Source organism: Mustelus asterias, chromosome 19 (genome assembly GCF_964213995.1).
Source record: "Mustelus asterias chromosome 19, sMusAst1.hap1.1, whole genome shotgun sequence".
NCBI lineage: Eukaryota > Metazoa > Chordata > Chondrichthyes > Carcharhiniformes > Triakidae > Mustelus > Mustelus asterias.
In genome coordinates, this window is record NC_135819.1 from 67,681,268 (window position 1) to 67,701,263 (window position 19,996).

Consider the following 19,996-nt stretch of genomic DNA (forward strand, 5'->3'; position numbering starts at 1 on the left):
ACTGGGCTCATTTTTAAAAAGAATGGATGGTGTTTTGAGAAGAATTTAGCATTCTGGAATGCAGAATGAAAATGTGCTATCTTCATCCCCACTCACCTTGTGATTAGAGAAAAACTGTTTGTAAATACCACAGGGGTTAGTTCTAAAGGTTGAATGCAATGCCAGCACCTAGGGAAATAGGGTCAAAGGATGGGAAGCCGAGGCGAAGGAGGAATTCTAAAATGGATAGGTAGCAATGACAGAGAAAAATCACCGGGACTTATGGGATGTATTAACAGACTTCAAAACACAACTGCAGCTCAAGATAAATCATAGAAAGAAATAATGGCAATTCTTACCATTGGCATCTTGAACACCAGTCAATGCTCCTACAGCAGCGGCAGTCTCTCCTGATAGTACAATCTGGCCTCCGCCCTGTAGGGTGGCTTCTGCAAGTGTGGCAACAGCATGGGCAGCAGCCTCGCTGGGAACACAAAACATACTGGTCACTCTCTACACTCGCCAGCACTGAGTGATGCCAGTAGAAATATACTGCATGTACATTAGTACAAATACAACACATACTGTCATACTGCACAGAAGGAGGCCACTTGGCCTCTTTGAAAGAATTGTTCAGCTAGTTTCAGTATCCCTCTTGCCCTTCCCCCATGGCCCATAAAAAGTCTTGATGTGGAGATGCCGGCGTTGGACTGGGGTAAACACAGTAAGAGGTTTAACAACACCAGGTTAAAGTCCAACAGGTTTATTTGGTAGCAAATGCCACTAGCTTTCGGAACAGGCTGTCCCTTCGTCAGGTGGAGTGGAGAAATGCTCACAAATAGGGCATACAGAGACACAAACTCAATTTACAGAATAATGATTGGAATGCAGTCTTTACAGATAATCAAGTCTTAAAGGTACAAACAATCCTCTTGCCAATGGAAAGAGTTTCTCTCTATTTAGTAAGGCGTTTGATAAGGTCCCCCATGGTCGGCTTATGATGAAAGTGAGGAGGTGTGGGATAGAGGGAAAGTTGGCCGATTGGATAGGCAACTGGCTGTCTGATCGAAGACAGAGGGTGGTGGTCGATGGAAAATTTTCGGATTGGAGGCAGGTTGCTAGCGGTGTGCCGCAGGGATCAGTGCTTGGTCCTCTGCTCTTTGTGATTTTTATTAATGACTTAGAGGAGGGGGCTGAAGGGTGGATCAGTAAATTTGCTGATGACACCAAGATTGGTGGAGTAGTGGATGAGGTGGAGGGCTGTTGTAGGCTGCAAAGAGACATAGATAGGATGCAAAGCTGGGCTGAAAAATGGCAAATGGAGTTTAACCCTGATAAATGTGAGGTGATTCATTTTGGTAGGACAAATTTAAATGTGGATTACAGGGTCAAAGGTAGGGTTCTGAAGACTGTGGAGGAACAGAGAGATCTTGGGGTCCATATCCACAGATCTCTAAAGGTTGCCACTCAAGTGGATAGAGCTGTGAAGAAGGCCTGTAGTGTGTTAGCTTTTATTAACAGGGGGTTGGAGTTTAAGAGCCGTGGGGTTATGCTGCAACTGCACAGGACCTTGGTGAGACCACATTTGGAATATTGTGTGCAGTTCTGGTCACCTCACTATAGGAAGGATGTGGAAGCGCTGGAAGGAGTGCAGAGGAGATTTACCAGGATGCTGCCTGGTTTGGAGGGTAGGTCATATGAGGAAAGGTTGAGGGAGCTAGGGCTATTCTCTCTGGAGCGGAGGAGGCTGAGGGGAGACTTAATAGAGGTGTATAAAATGATGAAGGGGATAGATAGAGTGAACGTTCAAAGACTATTTCCTCGGGTGGATGGAGCTATTACAAGGGGGCATAACTATAGGGTTCGTGGTGGGAGATACAGGACGGATATCAGAGGTAGGTTCTTTACGCAGAGAGTGGTTGGGGTGTGGAATGGACTGCCTGCAGTGATAGTGGAGTCAGACACTTTAGAAACATTTAAGCGGTTATTGGATAGGCACATGGAGCACACCAGGATGATAGGGAGTGGGATAGCTTGATCTTGGTTTCAGATAAAGCTCGGCACAACATCGTGGGCCGAAGGGCCTGTTCTGTGCTGTACTGTTCTATGTTCTATGTACTCTTTCATAACTCCTTAGAATTTTAAATGCCTCCATTTAATCATCTCTGCTGTAAGAACAAAGCTTCTCTAGTCTCTCCACACCTGTAAATATACCACAAAAGCAATGTGCCCATTTGATCTCATCTTTCCAGGAAACTCACTTCATTGCTAAGTTGCAACAACAAGACATTCACTTAAGCAGGCAGAAAGGGCACTGGCAGAACAGTCAGTAACCAGAGGTTACAGATAGCTGAAGGACACTGGTGCGACACTTCCTCAGTACTGCCTCGGTTATATGCACAGACCCTGAAATGCAACTCAAGGGACAACCAAATCAGCCATGCTGACTGTTCACTCCTCCCTTGAAGAAGCAAAGTCTTGCTGGGGAACAGTTCTGCATATGGTATCAAACCTTGATATACCATGCAGCCTAAATGGTCATGAAATATGAGTATAGTACGTCCTGCACTTCCTAGCAATAAGAAAATATGAATTATGAACAGGAGTGGGCCATTTGGCCCGTCACATCTGCTCCACCATTCAATAAGATCATGGTCAATCTGATTGTGGCCTCAACTCCACTTTCCTTCCTATTCTCTATAACCTTTGACTCGCCTGTCAATCAAGAAGCTCAGCTTTAAACATATTCAATGATCCCACCTTCACTGCTCTCTGGGGAAGAGAGTTTCACAGACCCCACAACAACCCTCCAAAATAAAAACGGCACCGTAAAAACACCAATAACCTCAAATCAACTCACTCCAACTGCAGCAAGATTTAATTCCATCTTGAACGAAGACTGAATTGAAGTTTATAAAACTGGCTTCTTTCCTCAGTTGAGACCCAAATAATCCTCCAGATTATAGGGTGGCACAGTGGCTAGCAATGCTGTGCTCACAGTGCCAGGGACCCGGGTTTGATTTGTGGCTTGGGTCACTGTCTGTTTATTTATTTTTGTCACTAATAGGCTTACAATAACACTGCAATGAAGTTGCTGTGAAAATCCCCTAGTCGCCACACTCCGGCTCCTGTTTGGGTACACTGAAGGAGAATTTAGCATGGCCAATGTACCTAACCAACATATCTTTCGGACTGTGGAGGAAACCGGGGCAACCCAGTGGAAACCCACGCAGATACGGGGAGAATGTGCAAACTCCACATGGACAATGCCCAAGCTGGAAATTGAACCAGGGTCCCTGTCGCTGTGAGGCAGCAGTGCTAACCACTGTGTCATCATGCTGCTCATCTGGACAGAATCCGTCTGTGCGGAATCTGTACGTTCTCACCAGGTCTGCGTAGGTTTCCTCCGGGTTCTCTAGTTTCCTCCCACAGTCCAAAAGACGTGCTGGCTAGGTGCATTGGCCATGCTAAATTCTCCCTCAGTGTACCCGAACAGGCGGCGGAGTGTGGCGACTAGAGATTTTCACAGTAACTTCATTGCAGTGTTAATGTAAGCCTACTTGTGACTAATAAATAAGCTTTAAACTTAAAAAGGATCAATGGTTAACTGGTGTCCACATTGTCTACAGCAGATGTGCTGCACATCATTTCTGGGTTCTGATGCAAAGTTTGCCAACTCTGGAACTTTGCTGTGATGCAGATGCAACTGGGAGAAATGAAAGGTTGGAAGAAAAAAATATCGTGGGTTAAAAGGCCAAAACCTGTTTGGTAGATGGGGTGACAGCGGTCCTCCATTCTGTCACCAGTAGAGATTGTGGCCCCTGACAAACTCTTTAAATGTAGCACATTATAGTCAGTGTCTTACTGCAATTCAAGCAAAGAATAATGCAACACTAGTTACATTACAGGGTGCGCATAATGTGCTGTAGCTCGAGCTCTGTTGAGTCTGAATCCAGTGGACTGCTGCTTGGAATTACCAATCATTACTGTCCCCTGCTGGAATTAATGCAGCATTACCACTTAAAAATAGGGCATTTTTTAAATGGCTGCAAAATTTCTCAAAGTTGGTAGGCAGGGTAGGGGGGGTGAGGGGGCGGGAAAAGAGAGGGTGAAACATAATCGTCATCTCCTGAAATCAATGTACAATTTTACAATTCATTGACAGAAGATGCCCCCGATTTCACAAAACCACCCACCTCCCGAAACAGAATCTCATCTCAGAGTTAAGTATATAAGTCTGAGCCTCGACAGTGAGTAGTAGTGGCTGTTTGGGTGCAAATGGCACCACCACAGAACCTAATCCTGTCCTCACCTTTAAGCTCACAAACATGCACCTCCAGCAGGGCTCAATGGATAAGAATCGGAAGGAAGAATGATGGCGGAATTCCCCTGGGAAAATTATTGGTGGGGGGCAGGGGAGGAAAATCATCGAATGCAGCTATCTGCAGTAAGGACTGGAATCACGCTCTGCTAACCATACATTACCCTCACTTAAAAACAAAACCTCCAGTTAAAGTTAATTATAAGTCACAAGTAGGCTTACATTCACACTGCAATGAAGTTACTGTGAAAACCCCCTAGTCGCCACACTCTAACCAGCACGTCTTTCAGACTGTGGGAGGAAACCGGAGCACCCAGAGGAAACCCACACAGACACAGGGAGAACGTGCAAACTCCACACAGACAGTGACCCAAGCTGGAAATTGAATCCGGGTCCCTTGCGCTATGAGGCAGCAGTACTAACCACTGTGTCACCTCCAAGGCAATAATATGGGGTTTCCTTTAGAAACTGGAGAATAACACAATAGCACGTAGAAAGAATTGCCCACAGAAGCCTCCAAAAAACCCCTGCACCAGATGCAAGGATATTTACAAAGGCACAAACTACGCGCATCAAATATATCTGATCAGAAGTCTGATGGATTAATTAAAAGCAGGCAGCCCAGAGGTCGACATGACGCATTTGTAATGTTGATTGGTAAAGGTATGTGCTCAAAGTGGAAAAGCTGTTAGCAATTAACCAAATTTGTACAATTTAAATTGGTGTTTCTTCCCAGAATAATTTCAGAATCACAGAATTGTTAGTGCAGAAGGGGCAATTTATCTAGTGCATTCTCACACCTTCTCCCAGTAACCCTACACAGTCTACCTTTTGGGATAATAATCTAATTCCCCTTTGACTGCCTCGATTGAATTTGCCTCCACCACGTTCTCAGGTACTGCATTCCAGGACCATTCACTGCATCAAAAAGATTCTGCTCATCTTGCCCTTGCTTGTTTTTGCCGGTTACTTTAAATCTGTGCCCTCTTGTTCTCGATCCTTTCACGAGTGGGAAGTTTCTCTCCAACTGCTGTTTAGACCCTTGGTGATTCTGAATACCTCTATCAAATCTCCTCTCAACTTTCTCTTCTCCAGGGTGAACAGTCCCAATTTCTGCAATTTCTAACTGAAGTTCCTCATCCCTGGAGCCTCGTGTGAATCTGTCTTGGTTTTTTTTGTTGGAAAATGTATAAAAACCAATTGCGTCTATAGTGCTTGTCAAACTGCAGGACTTTTAATATGTGCCTCTGAAGGGGTTAAATTCCCTATTTGAAGTGAATTCTGTCTATGAGCAAGAAATTCCTATTCAATGTTGATGTATTTTGCCAGCCTGTGGGAGACTCTGACACGACTGCGCAGTTAGTGCCATCAGAGTCGCAACAAGAGCAGGCAATTGTTTGTCTTTGATGGTTGAACTTTTTAAACAAATTAACCCCCCTTTGTGAATTTTTTCCATTCCTTCATCTGTGCTCAGTCAGCTGATCTCCGTCAGCGCAGAAGCAATAGAAATCGCAGCAGTTTGGGTGGGAAAGTTCATTGTGGAAAACCACTTGCTGTCATTTGCTAATCTAATGCCTTTGAGTGTGCAGGTGGCAGGGGATGGCAATAGGAGTGGAGAACTGGCAGGAAACCAGTAAAGAAAAAACGGAATCTTATTTTAAACAGGACACTATTTAGACTTCAAATTTTTAGAATGCAAGAACATTCCCCTTGCCCACTTCCCAACTCCCCAGATTGTTCAAAGAGGGTCCTGTCACCACAGGACAGGGAATTGGAAAATTTCTACTCGCAGTGAGAACTTTTAATTTCTTGCCCAATTTATAACTCGTATGTCCTGACACATTCTATCTCATCTTTAACATTACATTTGTTGCTTAGAGACAGAAGAAAGCAGGGAATGAGAATATGTCATTCCACTCATTAAGCTCACTTCTACTAAGCACCTTGTACAATCCGCCTCACCACAGACTCTACCCAAAAAAGACTGCATTTGAGTTTAGCTTCTATTAAGTTTGAACCCTTTCCAAGAGTGGCTGAGAAATTCTGTATAAACGCACTGATCGATAAAGGTAGTCGAAGAAAGCTGCGGCACGTACATCAGCCTCACTTCTCCAATATTTGACATCCACAGTTAACATTCCTCCTGTGCCAACAGCATAAGAGCCATATGTCCAATTTCAGGCGCCTCAGTCCATATCTTTGCCTATATTCTAAAAAATGAGACATCCCCCACTTGCTCCTTTGGTTTAGAATCAACAATCCAAGGGTACACTGTACACCCAATCTAAAAATATACAGTTAGATTTCTTTAACTCTGACAAAGTCTTCTGGACTCAAAACATTGGCTCTGTTCTCTCTCCACCAACGCTGTCAGACCTGTTGAGATTTTCCAGCATTTTTGCTTGTTTCAGATTCCAGCATTCGCAGTAATTTGCTTATATTTTAGATGGATTTCATACCATGCTAATGCACCCTTCCCCCACAGCCACTTTGCTTTACTCAAGCCTCAGTCAACAGTTCCCAAAAACACACTCAGCTGGTGTTGTTTCAAGTAATGAGTTTTGAACAACACCGGTGGCATAAATAACATGTTGTGGCCCCTCTACAAACCGCTGGCTCACCAGCAGTTCACCTGTCTGCCCTGAGATCAAATTCCAACAGAAACTTGTGCCAGTCTTCCCCAGCTGGTGCAGCGATTGAATCCAGTGAGCAGTGCCACCACCTGGGAGGCCCAAGATTCAACCTGTGCTCTGTGCTGAGTGAGGTACAGCATCCATAGAGCAATAAGAGGTAAAATTAAAATAACTTGCATTTATGCAGTGTCCTCAGGGCATTCCAAAGTGGAATCATAGAATCCTGCAGTGCTGGAGGCCATTCGGCCCATCGAGTCTGCACCGACCACAATCCCACCCAGGCCCTATCCCCATAACCCTATGCACTTACCCTAGCTAGTCCCCCTGACACTAGGGGCAATTTAGCATGGCCAATCCAGTTAACTTGCACATCTTTGGACTGTGGGAGGAAACCAGAGCACCCGGAGGAAACCCACGCAGACACGGGGAGAACGAGCAAACTCCACACAGTGACCCAACCCGGGAATTGAACCCGGGTCCCTGGTGCTGAGTTAGCAGTGCTAACAACTGTGCCACCCAATAAAGTACTTTTGCAGTGTGATCACTGTTTAGTGTAGGAAATGAGGCATCCAATTTGTGTACAGCAAGATCCCACAGGTGGCACTGTGATAATGACCAGATAATGGGATTTAGTGATGCTGCTGCGGGGATAATGTTGGCTATGGCATTAGGGACTCCTTCTGCAAAAAGGTGCCATGGGAGTCCAGCTGAGAGAAAAGATGGCACATCTTCTCGCCTGAAAGGCAGCACCTCCAAAACTGCAGAACTCCCTCATGCACTTGAGTGTCAGCCTGGAAAGGGAAGTTCTCCATGAGCCTTTTAGCTTAGAGGCTGTCACTTAGTCACGATTGAGGGACAGACAACAGATCCTAGTGCCTCGCCCATGATTCTTAGCCAGTATCCCAACTGGAGCAGACACAAGGAGGGATATGTGATGATTTGATTTGCTGGTGACCCTTCCCTCCTCTCCAGTTGAATAGCCTGCACAGATGAAGATGACCTATTTGGGTGGGGTACCAGAGAGTAACTCATGGATTCTCATTCTAGAATGGAGTCAATGTCTTCCAGTGGAGGGAAAATTGGCAAGTTAAGAAAAACCAGAAACTTGTGTCAGAGGGATCCCAAAATACTGTGTTGGGATCTTTTGTAACCAATCAAATACCCAGGTTATGAGTCACAAACAGAAAACGCAGGAAACACAATAAGCCAGGCAGGATTGGTGAAGAGAACAGGCTAGTTAACATTTCAGGCATGCAATCCTTCATCAGAACTGATCCTATCTCCACACAGACAGTGCCCAGCAAGGGGTGGAGGGCAGGAATTGCTTTGGCTAATTTTCTCATCTCCAGAACAGGGTCAAAAAACAACTTTAGGTGCTTCATTCTCACTCTGTTTCCTCAACTGGAGATCACCGAACTCAGCATCGATCAGGGGCTCAAACCTTCAACCTTTCTGACCTGGGCTACTCTGAACAAACTTGCCAAATGATTACTGGCACAAATTTGTTTGCAAGCTTGTCTCACCCCCAGGCAACACCCCTTTTGGAGTTATCCTCTCACCTTCATTAGGCACCATTATCTTCCCTATAACTTATCTCGGTCTTGGGGGTCAGATCAGCAAGTTGACCTTATCTTGGGTCTTGGCCAAAACTGCTTGGTAGAATTTGAGCTGCTAAAAGAGTCTGAAAGGGGAATTTCACCTGCTTTTTGATTTCTATCCCCAGCCTTGTCCCCCTTTACAACTTATTCACTCATCCACCCCCACAGGTAGGCCAGCTCGTGTGCAGAATTGAATATACTGGTACTAGGAAAGAGGATGATCTATATCAAACTAATTGAAAAATTAAAATCCAATTAACTGTGAAATGTGAATGAGGCGCATCAATAAAAGGATCATTTTCAGCCACAAGCTCGAAAAGTTGCACATTTTAAAATCAATGAACTTGAAAATGAAATTTAGACTAAAGTCCAGCTGTTAGTCCAGGATATTTCCCTTCTTTCCCTGGGAATCAAGGCGGAATTTTATGCAACTTCCCTCCAGAGCACCGCTGATTGATACCCACCTGTTCAGTGCCATGGTAACGGTGGCCCCTTGCTGCATCTCCTGGGATGCAGCCACTGCAGCCTCTGCCAGAGAGGCCACGGCCTGGGTGGCTTCAGAGGCCTGGGTTGTCTGGATGGCCATTTCTCCGCCTTGCAACGTGGCCCAGTTCTGCTCCACCTGTGTGAAGAAAGTGCTGGTGTTACTGAGGCAGAAACAAAAAAAAACATGAAGAACTGAAGGAAAATCTGTGTGTGTGTGTGTGTGTGTGTGTGTGTCTGTGCGCGCGCAGGGAGTGATTGGGGTAGAATCATAGAAACCCTACAGTGTAGAAGGAGGCCGTTCGACCCATCGAGTCTGCACTGACAACAATCCCACCCAGGCCCTATCCCTGCTTAGTTACCCTGCTAATCCCTTTAGCCTATCACATCCGGGGACACTAAGGGTTAATTTAGCATGCATAATCCACCCAATCTGCACATTTTTGGTGGGGTGGGAGGGCGAGAGGAATAGGCGCATATTGTCACAGTCTTTTTTTAAAAAAAAAATGTAGCTCAAGAAAGAAAACTAATGGAAAATTAATATCTCCTGCTCCAACTGCTGTTTTGGAACATTTCCACAAATCACAAGCAGTTGGGGAGAAGGGGGTTGGGGCTGAAGGCAAGAAGAGGGTTTCCCGCAGTGGGGTAAATCTATGATAGCTTTCAGACTAGTCGAGCCCCAGTTTAAAATGAGCAGGGCAGTTCAGGGACACAGGCAGCTCCTTTCCATCAATACCTCGCCCTTTTGGAGAGAATCAAAAACAAACGGTAGATTTTCTGCTGAAAGTTCAGGAGGACTATTTAAACAAAATTAAAAACTCCACCCTAGACTACCCATTCTCTCTAAACAAATCCATTGCCAATTTCCATTCTTTCAAAGGTTTAGCATTACCAGAAAGAGAATTCGGGGTTCCCAGGTGACTCAGCCGGTTACGACAAACACAGCAGGACCATACAGATCAGAAAGGACACATGGTTCATCTATGGTCGGTGCCAAATCATTTCAGTCACGATGTTACAATTGGCTCGAGTAGGAGGAATAGCTAAGATTTCCACTTTAAAACACGATTCAATGAACCCTGCCAGCTTAAGAGGAATGAGCCACAGGAGTGGTGACTTGACTTTCATGGTCAACTTGCCAAGTGCCTGGGTTTACATGTGAATGCTAAGCATTTGCTGGATATTCTAAGGGACCTGGAACACAACAGTTTCAGGAGAGGTGAAAACTGGAGCAAAAAAAAGGGAAAGTTAACAATAAACCTTTTCTGTTATTTAGCGAGATTTTAGCAGCTCCTCAGGAGATTGTTTTACAAGCCACTCAGAATATAGTCAAAAAAATGCAGCCCAACTAGAAGAACAGGCCACTTAATTTAAATACCATGAATATTTTCACTGATCTTGCACAACCATGTGCAACTAACTGGGTCTTGCATACCTGATTTCTCAAGGGGTAATCTGTTACTCACATGTAATACTCATCATCCTACCAAACTGCATGCAAATTAGAAATCACATTTACATAGCACCTTTAACCGCATAAAACACCCTAAGGAACATCACTGGAGCAAATAACATACAAAATCTGACTATGAGTTACATAGAAATACCCGAATTAGGACAAGTAAACAAAAACATGGTCAAAGAAGTAGGTTTTACGGACTGTCTTAAAGAGAACAGCAGAGATTTAGGAAGGGACTTCAAGAACTTAGGACTTCAGTAGCTGAAGCCACAGCCACCAATGGTGGAGAGAAGAAAATCTGCTGTGTGTAAGAGGCCAAAGATCAACAAGATAAGAGAGGGTTGTAGGGCTGAAGACGTTTACAGAAACAGGAATGGACAAGCCTATGGAGGGATTTGAAAACAAAAGGTGAGAATTTTAAAATCAAGGTACAGTCAGCTCAGGGGGTCAATGGAAGTTGTTGATCGCAGCGGTGATGAGACATGATGTGAGCCAGGCTACGGACAGCAGACACCAAATATGGAAGAAAATGAAGTTTCAAACTTAACTTTAGTGATTCTAGAAATCTATTTCTCACAATCCTGCCTTCATGTGTGCATTTTCCACATGGAGAAAGTCTTGGCAAATGAGGGGCTGGGCAATGCATCACAAGGTGTGTTACAAGTGTGAGAAATCATCAGAAATTTTCAGATCTGAGCCCAGTTCCCATGAAGGGAAAGACTCCATTAGCTCCTCTTCTGGACAGTAGAAGAACAGCTTGTTGTTTTTTATAGTTGTCCAAGAGCACTTCTCTCTGTCTCTGAATTACCCACGCTCCAAACATACTTGGGACTGCCATCTTCCTACATTGCAGTCAAGGCTTACTGTATCACCTTACAGCTGCAAAACTCCCTACTTTTATCAGTCTTCTTTCATTTACCACTTTCAGGTTTCACCTAACCACTGCCTAAAACTTGATGTCGTCATCTTAGCATAATTTGTTGAAATAGCTTGCTTGCTTCCAATTTTCCAACCTCAATACAAACTAGTGAGCAGCCTGTGAGTCTAACAAGAGTTAAAAACTGTTGTGCCAGGGGCTAGTTCACATCACAGTGTTCACTAGGTTTGGGCTTCACTGCTCTAATAAGGTTTACGAAGACTGGTGGGGCAGTGAGAGGTATCAATGGTTGTAAAACTAATTGCTTCCTAAATGTTCATAAAGGGTAGGGTGAAACAGAACAAAGTAAGATTGTTCCTTACAGGGTAGAATGACAAGAGACCCACAACGTTCATTCATCTCCTAACTTGGTGAATGTTTACTGTCCTCAGTGCAACATTTCAATAGTTTGACGCCAGGAATGGCATAGCAACAAAAGGATCGCCCAATTCACAAAGCGACATATGGTCCACAAGGTAGGCAGAGCGACTCAAAAACTGCCCAATGAAAGGACCAAGCGATGGGACAGAATAAGCACTATGTGAACTGTTCAATGGACAGATCAAGTCAAACACACAGGGAGTGAATCACAGACTGGAAAACAATTTCAGATGATGCGAATGAAACAAGATGTGATTAACCCCTGATCAACTATAACAAAATGATTGCGATTAAGATTCTTAAGAAAATAACATTTTAAAAGGTGCAATGCTGATATATTTTAATTTATTTACAATTAATTTTAAAACAATTCAATGCTTTCCTAAAAGAAGAAATTTTAACTTATTTTTTTCTTGGGTCTCTCTACTGGTCAGAGGCTAGGAGTTATAGAGGAGCAAAATGAGTTAGGTGTCCATATAAAGAAATCACTGAAAGCTAGTGCACAGGTATGAAAAATAATTAAAAGGCAGGTGGAATGTTGAACTTTACTTCACAAAGCTGATGTAGTGATGCTTCAATTGTACCGAGCCTCGGCTAGGCCCCATCTGGAGAACAAAGTGCAGTTTGGGCACTGAACCTTGGGGAAGGTACATTAACTATGGAATGGATGCAGTGCACATTCACCATAATGATGCCAGGGAATCCAGGGTTAAATTATGAAGCCTAGTTAAATAAACTTGGTTGATATTCCCTGGAGTTTCGGAGGTTGAGGTATTTAATTGAGACACTTCAAATAGAGATTCGATAGGACAGAGACTAGGAAATTATTTTCCCGGGTGGGAGTGCCCAGAACAAGAGGCCAAGCCTTAAAAATTGAGAAAATTAAAATCAGGCCTTTCAGGAAAGAAATCAGGAATCACTTTTCCCATAGGAAGAATAGTGAAAATTTGGAATTTGGTCTCTCAAAAGACCGCAAGATCTATAGCTTCTTGTTAGGTAAAGATATTAAAAGATATGGATCAAAGGCGGGTAAATGGAGTTGAGGTCCAAATCAGAACAGATTCATGGTGCTGAATGGTCTCCTTCTCTTCCAATGTGGGTGGGTGGGTGGTGGGGGGAGGGGGAGTAAGATACTTTGTCAGAGAATTGGTGCAGGCTCGAAGGACCAAATGGCCTCTTTCTGCACTGTATGGATTCTATGCCAACATCCCACCTCCCAGCCCAACTTGTCTTCTAGTTCTATAAACTTGCCCTGCAGCCAGGCAAAAATGGCCATCCAGGCTCTGAATGTCTCCATTGCTACCCAATGTCAAGATTGGGTGCTAGTGTTGGATGAGTCGTGCTTGGTGGGAGTTTGGGTGGAGCCCCCACCCTGTGAGTGTGCGTGCGACTGCGACCCTCACCTCTCCGTCCTGCACAGTGGAGTAATTCACCTGAGCAACAGTTACCGTTCCTGGGAGTTCAGACGCATCTGCCAGAGTCGCAACTGTTGCACCCGTGCCAACCTGCAAATAAGGGCAGACATGAAAGAACAGTGCTTTAATCTGCAGCAGAGTGTCTTCATTCCCCACTCACCTCCTTCCCAAAGATTATCCTTTGCTTAAAGTCAAAACAAATCAGTGACACAGCTCCGGCTGATGGTTTAGTGAGTAAACAGACCATATAGTCTGGTGTGAAGCCACGCAGACCAGGTAGGTCTGAGTTCCCACCTTTGGTCTCAATTGGAGTGTTAGGGACTTGTTAATTAGCCTCAGTGTCTCTGCTAGGAAAAAGAATGAGAGTTGGGCAAATAAAAAAAGATTCAGCTACTGTCCCAGCTCATGATTAATATCCTACCACCCCTCCCCACTGGAAAGGAGCGTGAATGGACACCAGGCAAGGGCAGGGTCAAATATGATGGCTTCTATAAAAGAAAGAAAAATAGAAAGAAAGACTTCAATTTATATGACACCTTTCATTACCTTGGGATGTCGTGAAGCGCTGTACAGTCTATGAAGTTTGTTTTGAAGTACAGTGTTATACTGTTGGGAACGCATCAGCTAATTTGAGTCACAAACAGCAATGAAAGAAATGACTAGCCCATTGCTTTTAGATGATAGTTGAGAGATAAATATTGATCAAGATGAGAACTCTTCTTCAGAATCTTTAATGTTGCTTGAGGGGGCAGATAGGGCCTGAGTTTAACATGTTGTGAAAGAAATGGCATCTCCAACAATGCAACGCCTCAGTTCTGCACTGGAGTGTCAGCATTGATTCTGGGTTCAAGTCTCTGGAGCATGAAACAAAACCTTCTGACTCACTTCTCTTATGGAGAAGGAGAGAGAAATGGAGAGGTTAAGAGAGAGAATTTCAGATCTTAAGACTTAGTTGATTGAAGGTACATTGGCATGAAGGAGGTGAGGAATACACAAGAAGGCAAAGTTAGAAAGGTACAGAGTTCTTGTAAGGTTCAAGGACTGGAGGAGATTACAGAGATATGGAAGGAAAAGACAAGGAGGGGTTTGAACACCAGGATAAAAACTTCAAAACAGAAGTGTTGCTTGACCAGAAGTCAATGTAGTTCAGTGAGCACAGAAGAGACAGGTGAATGAGACATGGTGAGAGTTAGGAGCCAGGTAGCAGAGTTTTGGAGGATGTAAGACAGGGGGGTGGACAGGAAAGCAATGGAATAGTTGAGTTTAGAGATAACAAAAGCATGGATGAGGAGTTCAGCACTAGCTGGACTGCAGCAGGAGTGAAAGCACACAGGTAGAATGGGTGGTCTTTGTGGTGTGATGGATATGGGGTCTGGAGCTCATCGCTGAGGTTCTGAACAGTGTGGTTCAACCCGAGGCAATGGCCTCGGAGAAGAATCGAGTTGGCAGCTCAGAAACAGAGCTTGTGGTTGGAGCTGAAGATAATGGGCTTGGTACTGTCAATGTTTAATGTGCCAATGGACAATGTCACCAAGGGCAACATATGCAGAAAGGAAATAGATGGAACAATGATAGATACTCAGGGGGTTCCAGAGGTAACAATGCAGGAAAAGGAAGAGAAGCCATTGCGGGAGATTCTATGGCTACAATTGGATGGTTAAGAATGAAAGCGGGTGACTCCAGTCTCATGAGGAGGAAGGGGCCTCGGTGGATGATGAACTGTGTCAAAGGCTGTGGGCAGGCAGAGAGCGTGAGGATGGAACGTGCACTATGGTCGGTCAGGGAGGATGCAATTTGTGAAGTTGACCAGTACCGCAGTAGGGCAGAAAACTGATTGGAGAATTCAAACTTGGAGTTTCAAGGTTTTCAGAGAGAAAAGGGAGCTTGGCGATGAAGTGGTAGTTTGCAAGGACAGCAAAGTCAAGGATATGCTTTTTGGAAGGGGGTTATGACAGCAGATTTGAAAGGGGGTTTTGATAGTACCCGAGTAGGTGGACCACTTACATCATCAGCTAACAGTCAGGAAGGGAAGTGGGGCAGTCAGCACCATAGTGGGTAAGCATTCGAGGGTAGGAGGTGGAACTCACGGTCAGGATGAGCTCAGAGAGGGGATGAGGCCAATCTAGGAGAGAAGCTAGAGAAAGATGCAGTTCTATAAGTAGGAACAAAAAAAACTTGAAAATCACCTGGATCAGAGAGACTGTGCCATCGGGGTTGCTGATTGTCTGTACCACTGTCTGAGAGGGGACGAGATGGGCAATGTGTGTCTGTGGCTGTGACTGCTGATCTTCAAAAGCATACAGCAGATCCTCTCTGCCATGCTGCTTATAACAGTTCTTAACAATCGTCCTCAGTGCCTGCGTCCAGGAAACCTATGGGGAAAATTCAACTTTTAAATATGGTCATGTAAAATGTCAGATCTCAAATTTGCTGCATTTGTCCTTCCACATCCCCGAAAAGCAGCAGGAATCATTAGATAGCAATCAGGAGCAGACTGATTTACATAGAATGCACAACATGGAAACAGTTGGGCCCAGCTGCTCAGTGCTGGTGTTTACGTTCTGCACAAGCTTCCTCCTAACGCTCTTCATCTAACTCCATGAGCATAACTATCCACTGCTTTCTCCCACAAGTACTTACCAAGCTGCCCCTTAAATTCACCTATTTCATTTGCATTAACAACTCCTTGTGGCACTATGTTCCCCCATTTTAACAAGTAATTGAATATAGATAAGTCAGAGGCAATACATTTTTGTAGAAAGAATGAGTCCCTTGAAAAATGTGTCAAAATGGAGTAGTCTGTTAGATACACGGATCATTAAATGTAGTGATGCAGGTGAAACCTCTTTACCCAGAATGAGTAGAAACCAATCATAGAAACCCTACAGTGCAGGAGGCGGCCATTCGGCCCATCGAGTCTGCACCGACCACAATCCCACCCAGGCCCTACCCTTACATATTTACCCGCTAATCCCACTAACCTATGCATCACAGGACTCTAAGGGGCAATTTTTAACCTGGCCAATCAACCTAACCCGCACATCTTTGGACTGTGGGAGGAAACCGGAGCACCCGGAGGAAACCCACGCAGACACGAGGAGAATGTGCAAACTCCACACAGACAGTGACCCGAGCCGGGAATCGAACCCAGGACCCTGGAGCTGTGAAGCAGCAGTGCTAACCACTGTGCTACCGTGCCGCCCCACAGATCATTACAGGAAATGGTTGAAACAAACAGCACAAATGCTTTCCTTGGAGGCTGGATAAACAGATGATGGGATCAGATTAACAGGGATGAGAGGAGGCTTGTGTGAAACATAGGTACCAGCACAAAGCCATTGGGGCAAACGGTCTGTATCTGTGCTGTAAAATTGTCATTTCCCCTGAATTCCCCCATTGGATTTATTCGTGACTACCTTGTAGTTAATGAGCCCTCCTCACTAACATGTGACTGCAGAGTCTAACTGCGGAGATATCCCCCCGTCTAAGATCAAATCATTCAGCGCAGATTAGGAACTGAACCAGGGACCCCCAACGTGTGTTTGACTCTGCCACTTTGTGGGAAAAACTCACTCAACCATTGGAAATGGACCCAACAAAGATGCTTTGCAATTTTTCAGCCTGATCTTTTGCAATGTAAATAAAGCAATATCAAAATCAAACCCAATTGTCATTCCAAAATCAAAAGCAACAGGGACCGTGAACCAGAGCTGATTAAGAATTCTTGGTGATCCTGGACATTCCAACTCCCCCCCACAACCCGCCAATCCATTAAAACCAACCCCAGCGTAGAAGCAGGCAACCATGCTCAGCCACAGAGATTCCACATAGGATCTTGCTCCAGTGAGGTCAAGGGCATGGAGGTTGAGATCCTGCATATTGGACAGGGCAGCAGCTCCATTATCCGCGTGTGCTAATATACACCCACTGAAAACAGTTAAAATGTGCCTGGAGAGAATGATATCGATAACCAGTTGTGGTGCTGCTCTTAGCTCAATTGTGATCTTAAAAATGCACATTTCAAATCTGAGCTGTGCCGCGGTTGGGATACTGGAGATGATAGATTTTAAAAATTCATTACTGAGTAATGAAAGTCGCAATCACACAGACCCTTGAGTGCTGTTGGAGCTGCACTCAGCCAGGTAAGAGGGGAATATTCCATCACAAACCTAACCTGTGCCTTATGGATTGGCATTAGGGAGTCAGGAGGTAAGTTATTTGCTGTAGAATTCCCAGCCTCTGACCTGCTCTTGGAGCCACAGTATTTATGCGGCTGGTCCAGTTAAGTTTCTGGTCAATGGTGAACCCTCAAGATTGTTGGTGAGATATTCTGCCATGGCAAGGAACAGAAAGAGGAGATAGTCAGACTCTCTCTTGTTGGAGATGACCATTGCTTGGACACTTCTGTGGCTTGAATGTTTCTTGTCATTCAATAGCTCAAGCTAAAAGTTGCCCAGGTCTTGCTGCATGTGGATTCTGGAAACTTCTTTGTGTGAGGATGGATGGATATGAGCTGTGAATTGTGCCCCTCATTATTCATAACGAACATGAGCCCAATGAGAAAAGATTATTCCAAACTTTGTCTCCTATATACAATGTGAATCCTATGTCATAGGAACTTCGGTGCAGGAGTCTGCTCTGCCATTTAATTAGATCATCTGTCACTTTTCTGTGCCATTGCCACATCCTTTGATGTCATCTATCAATCTCTGTCTTGAACATACTCAAGGAACATACATGAACACAAGAACAAGAAGCAGGAATAGACCATTTGGCCCATTGAGCCTGCTCTGCCATTCAACATGATCATGGTTGATCTTGGGCTTCAACTCCACTTTCCCGCTTGTTCCCCCGTATTCTGAGGCCAAAAATCTATCTATCCCAGCCTTAAAAATAATCAGTGACAGAGCATCCTAGGGTAAAGAACTCCAAAGATTCACAACCCTTCATCCTGTGACTGTGTGTCCGTTATTTAAGATTCCCTGATCAGTGGAAACAATCTCTCAGCATCTACCCTATCAAGCCCATTAGAATCTTGTGTATTTCAATGAGATCATCTCTCCTTCTAAACTCAAAAGAATATAGGTTCACAATTTACTCAACCTCTCATCATAGGGCAAGCTCCTCATCCCAGGGACCAATTTCATAAACCTTTGCTGTACCTCGTCCAATGCAATTATATTCTTCCTTAAATATGGGGATGAAAATCGCACACCGGTATTCTAGATGTGGTTTCACCAAAGACTTGCTCCAACTGTGGCAAGACTCCTTTATTCCTGTATTCCAATCCCCTCGCAATAAAGGCCAACATATTATTTGCCTTCCTAATTGCTTGCTGCACCTGCATGCAAACTTTCTGTGTTCCTTTCGCCTACTTACTTAATCATCTACTCATTCAAACTCTTTCAGCAAAGTTCTCCAAAACAATACGCTCCGATTTCTCCGTAAAAAAGGAAAACTCTAGAATATTTAAGTATTTTGCACTGGAACTGCAATAGAATTGAGAGCCTTGTGTGAAACGCATTCACTAAACTGCCACTACACCTAGTTACCAAATCCTGAAAGGTAACACAAGCAGGTTACAATGATGGAAAAACTAAACAGCGATAGGAGAGTTATAAATTTCTTGTATGTCATCTCCCTACAGTCTGGTTCAGGTCAGAAGTCCCCACTATCGAACATAAATGGATCCCTTCAATGATCCTGCTTACCCGCTGTTTCTGTTCCTCCGAACGCACATCGCTGCGAACATTGGCCCACGGAATGTCTTCAGGCCACCACACAGGGCGGCAGCTCTCCTTACCCCAGCCAGGCTTCCCTCGGCCTGTCGAGTATTTCAGCATCTCCGGGATGAAAGCACGGAGCTGAGCCTGGAGGAGGCAAAGACAGAGAAGAATGGTAATCTAGCCAGTTACATACTCATGGGGAATGGGTTGCCCGGCGATACAGGGCAGAAAGGCACAGAATTTTTCGCAAGTTGAACAGACAACTGGATAATGTTTTGGTGCAAGGGGCTGAAGCGTACACGGGAGGAGCTGGGTGGGGATGTTAATTTAGTTTTGGGAGCAGTGATATACATTCATCTTCTGATCCCATGCATTCATGGTTTGTTGGGCATACAAACTTCAGCTCATGAAATTCTTGCGTTACTGACTATATTTTGGGGGAGGGGAAGTTATATTTCATTTGATGAGCCAGAAAATGTCAATAGCCCTGAGATTGAAGGTTAAGTGATATGTGGTAATCATGCGACCCTTCCACTACATTCTATTACCTTTGATTTTTTATTGTGCGCCTGCAAAAGTTGTTAGTGCTGGGAATCAGAATTACTGAAGATGATTAGTTCACACTAATTTATATGGCATTTTCACATCTAAAAAGCAGTTTTTGAACAAACTGTTTACATCAGGTCAATGTCACCATTCCACCATTCACACCCCCCCCCCCCCCCCCCAAAAAAAACACATCTTTAAGTTTCTTTAGTAAAAACAGGAAGTGCTGGAAATACTCAGCAGGTCTGGCAGCATCTGTGGAGAGAGAAACAGATTTACAGTTTCAAATCCATTAGTACTGGACTCCAAGCATTAAATATGTTTCTCTCTGCTGCCAAACATGCTGAGTTTTTCCAGCATTTGCTTTTCATTCCAGATCTCCAGTACTTTGCTTTTTGTTTTGTTTCCTCATTACCATTCCCTTTGGCCCAACACCACCACTCTCCTATTTTCCATCCTATTACAAACCTACCCCTTTGTTGTTCTTCTGCCCTCCCCACTTTCACTTGCTTAAAGCCAATAACATTTTTAACTTTTCT

The 19,996-nt window shown here is 44.3% G+C and overlaps 1 protein-coding gene across 10 annotated transcripts in view; it reads right to left on the minus strand.

Annotated features, from left to right (window-relative positions):
- Positions 1 to 19,996, minus strand: part of nrf1 (nuclear respiratory factor 1) — a 68,974-nt gene that overhangs the window by 26,469 nt on the left and 22,509 nt on the right. For 6 of the 10 annotated variants that reach the window (XM_078235807.1, XM_078235810.1, XM_078235804.1 and 3 more), the window contains 5 exons: positions 18,897 to 19,055; positions 15,372 to 15,557; positions 13,174 to 13,275; positions 8,996 to 9,153; positions 339 to 463 (listed from right to left, as the gene is read on the minus strand). In XM_078235807.1, coding sequence (XP_078091933.1) covers positions 339 to 463; positions 8,996 to 9,153; positions 13,174 to 13,275; positions 15,372 to 15,557; positions 18,897 to 19,055 — 730 coding nt within the window. The remainder of the gene's footprint in view (positions 1 to 338; positions 464 to 8,995; positions 9,154 to 13,173; positions 13,276 to 15,371; positions 15,558 to 18,896; positions 19,056 to 19,996) is intronic. The other 4 variants (XM_078235812.1, XM_078235809.1, XM_078235811.1 and 1 more) reach the window with 1 other exon arrangement.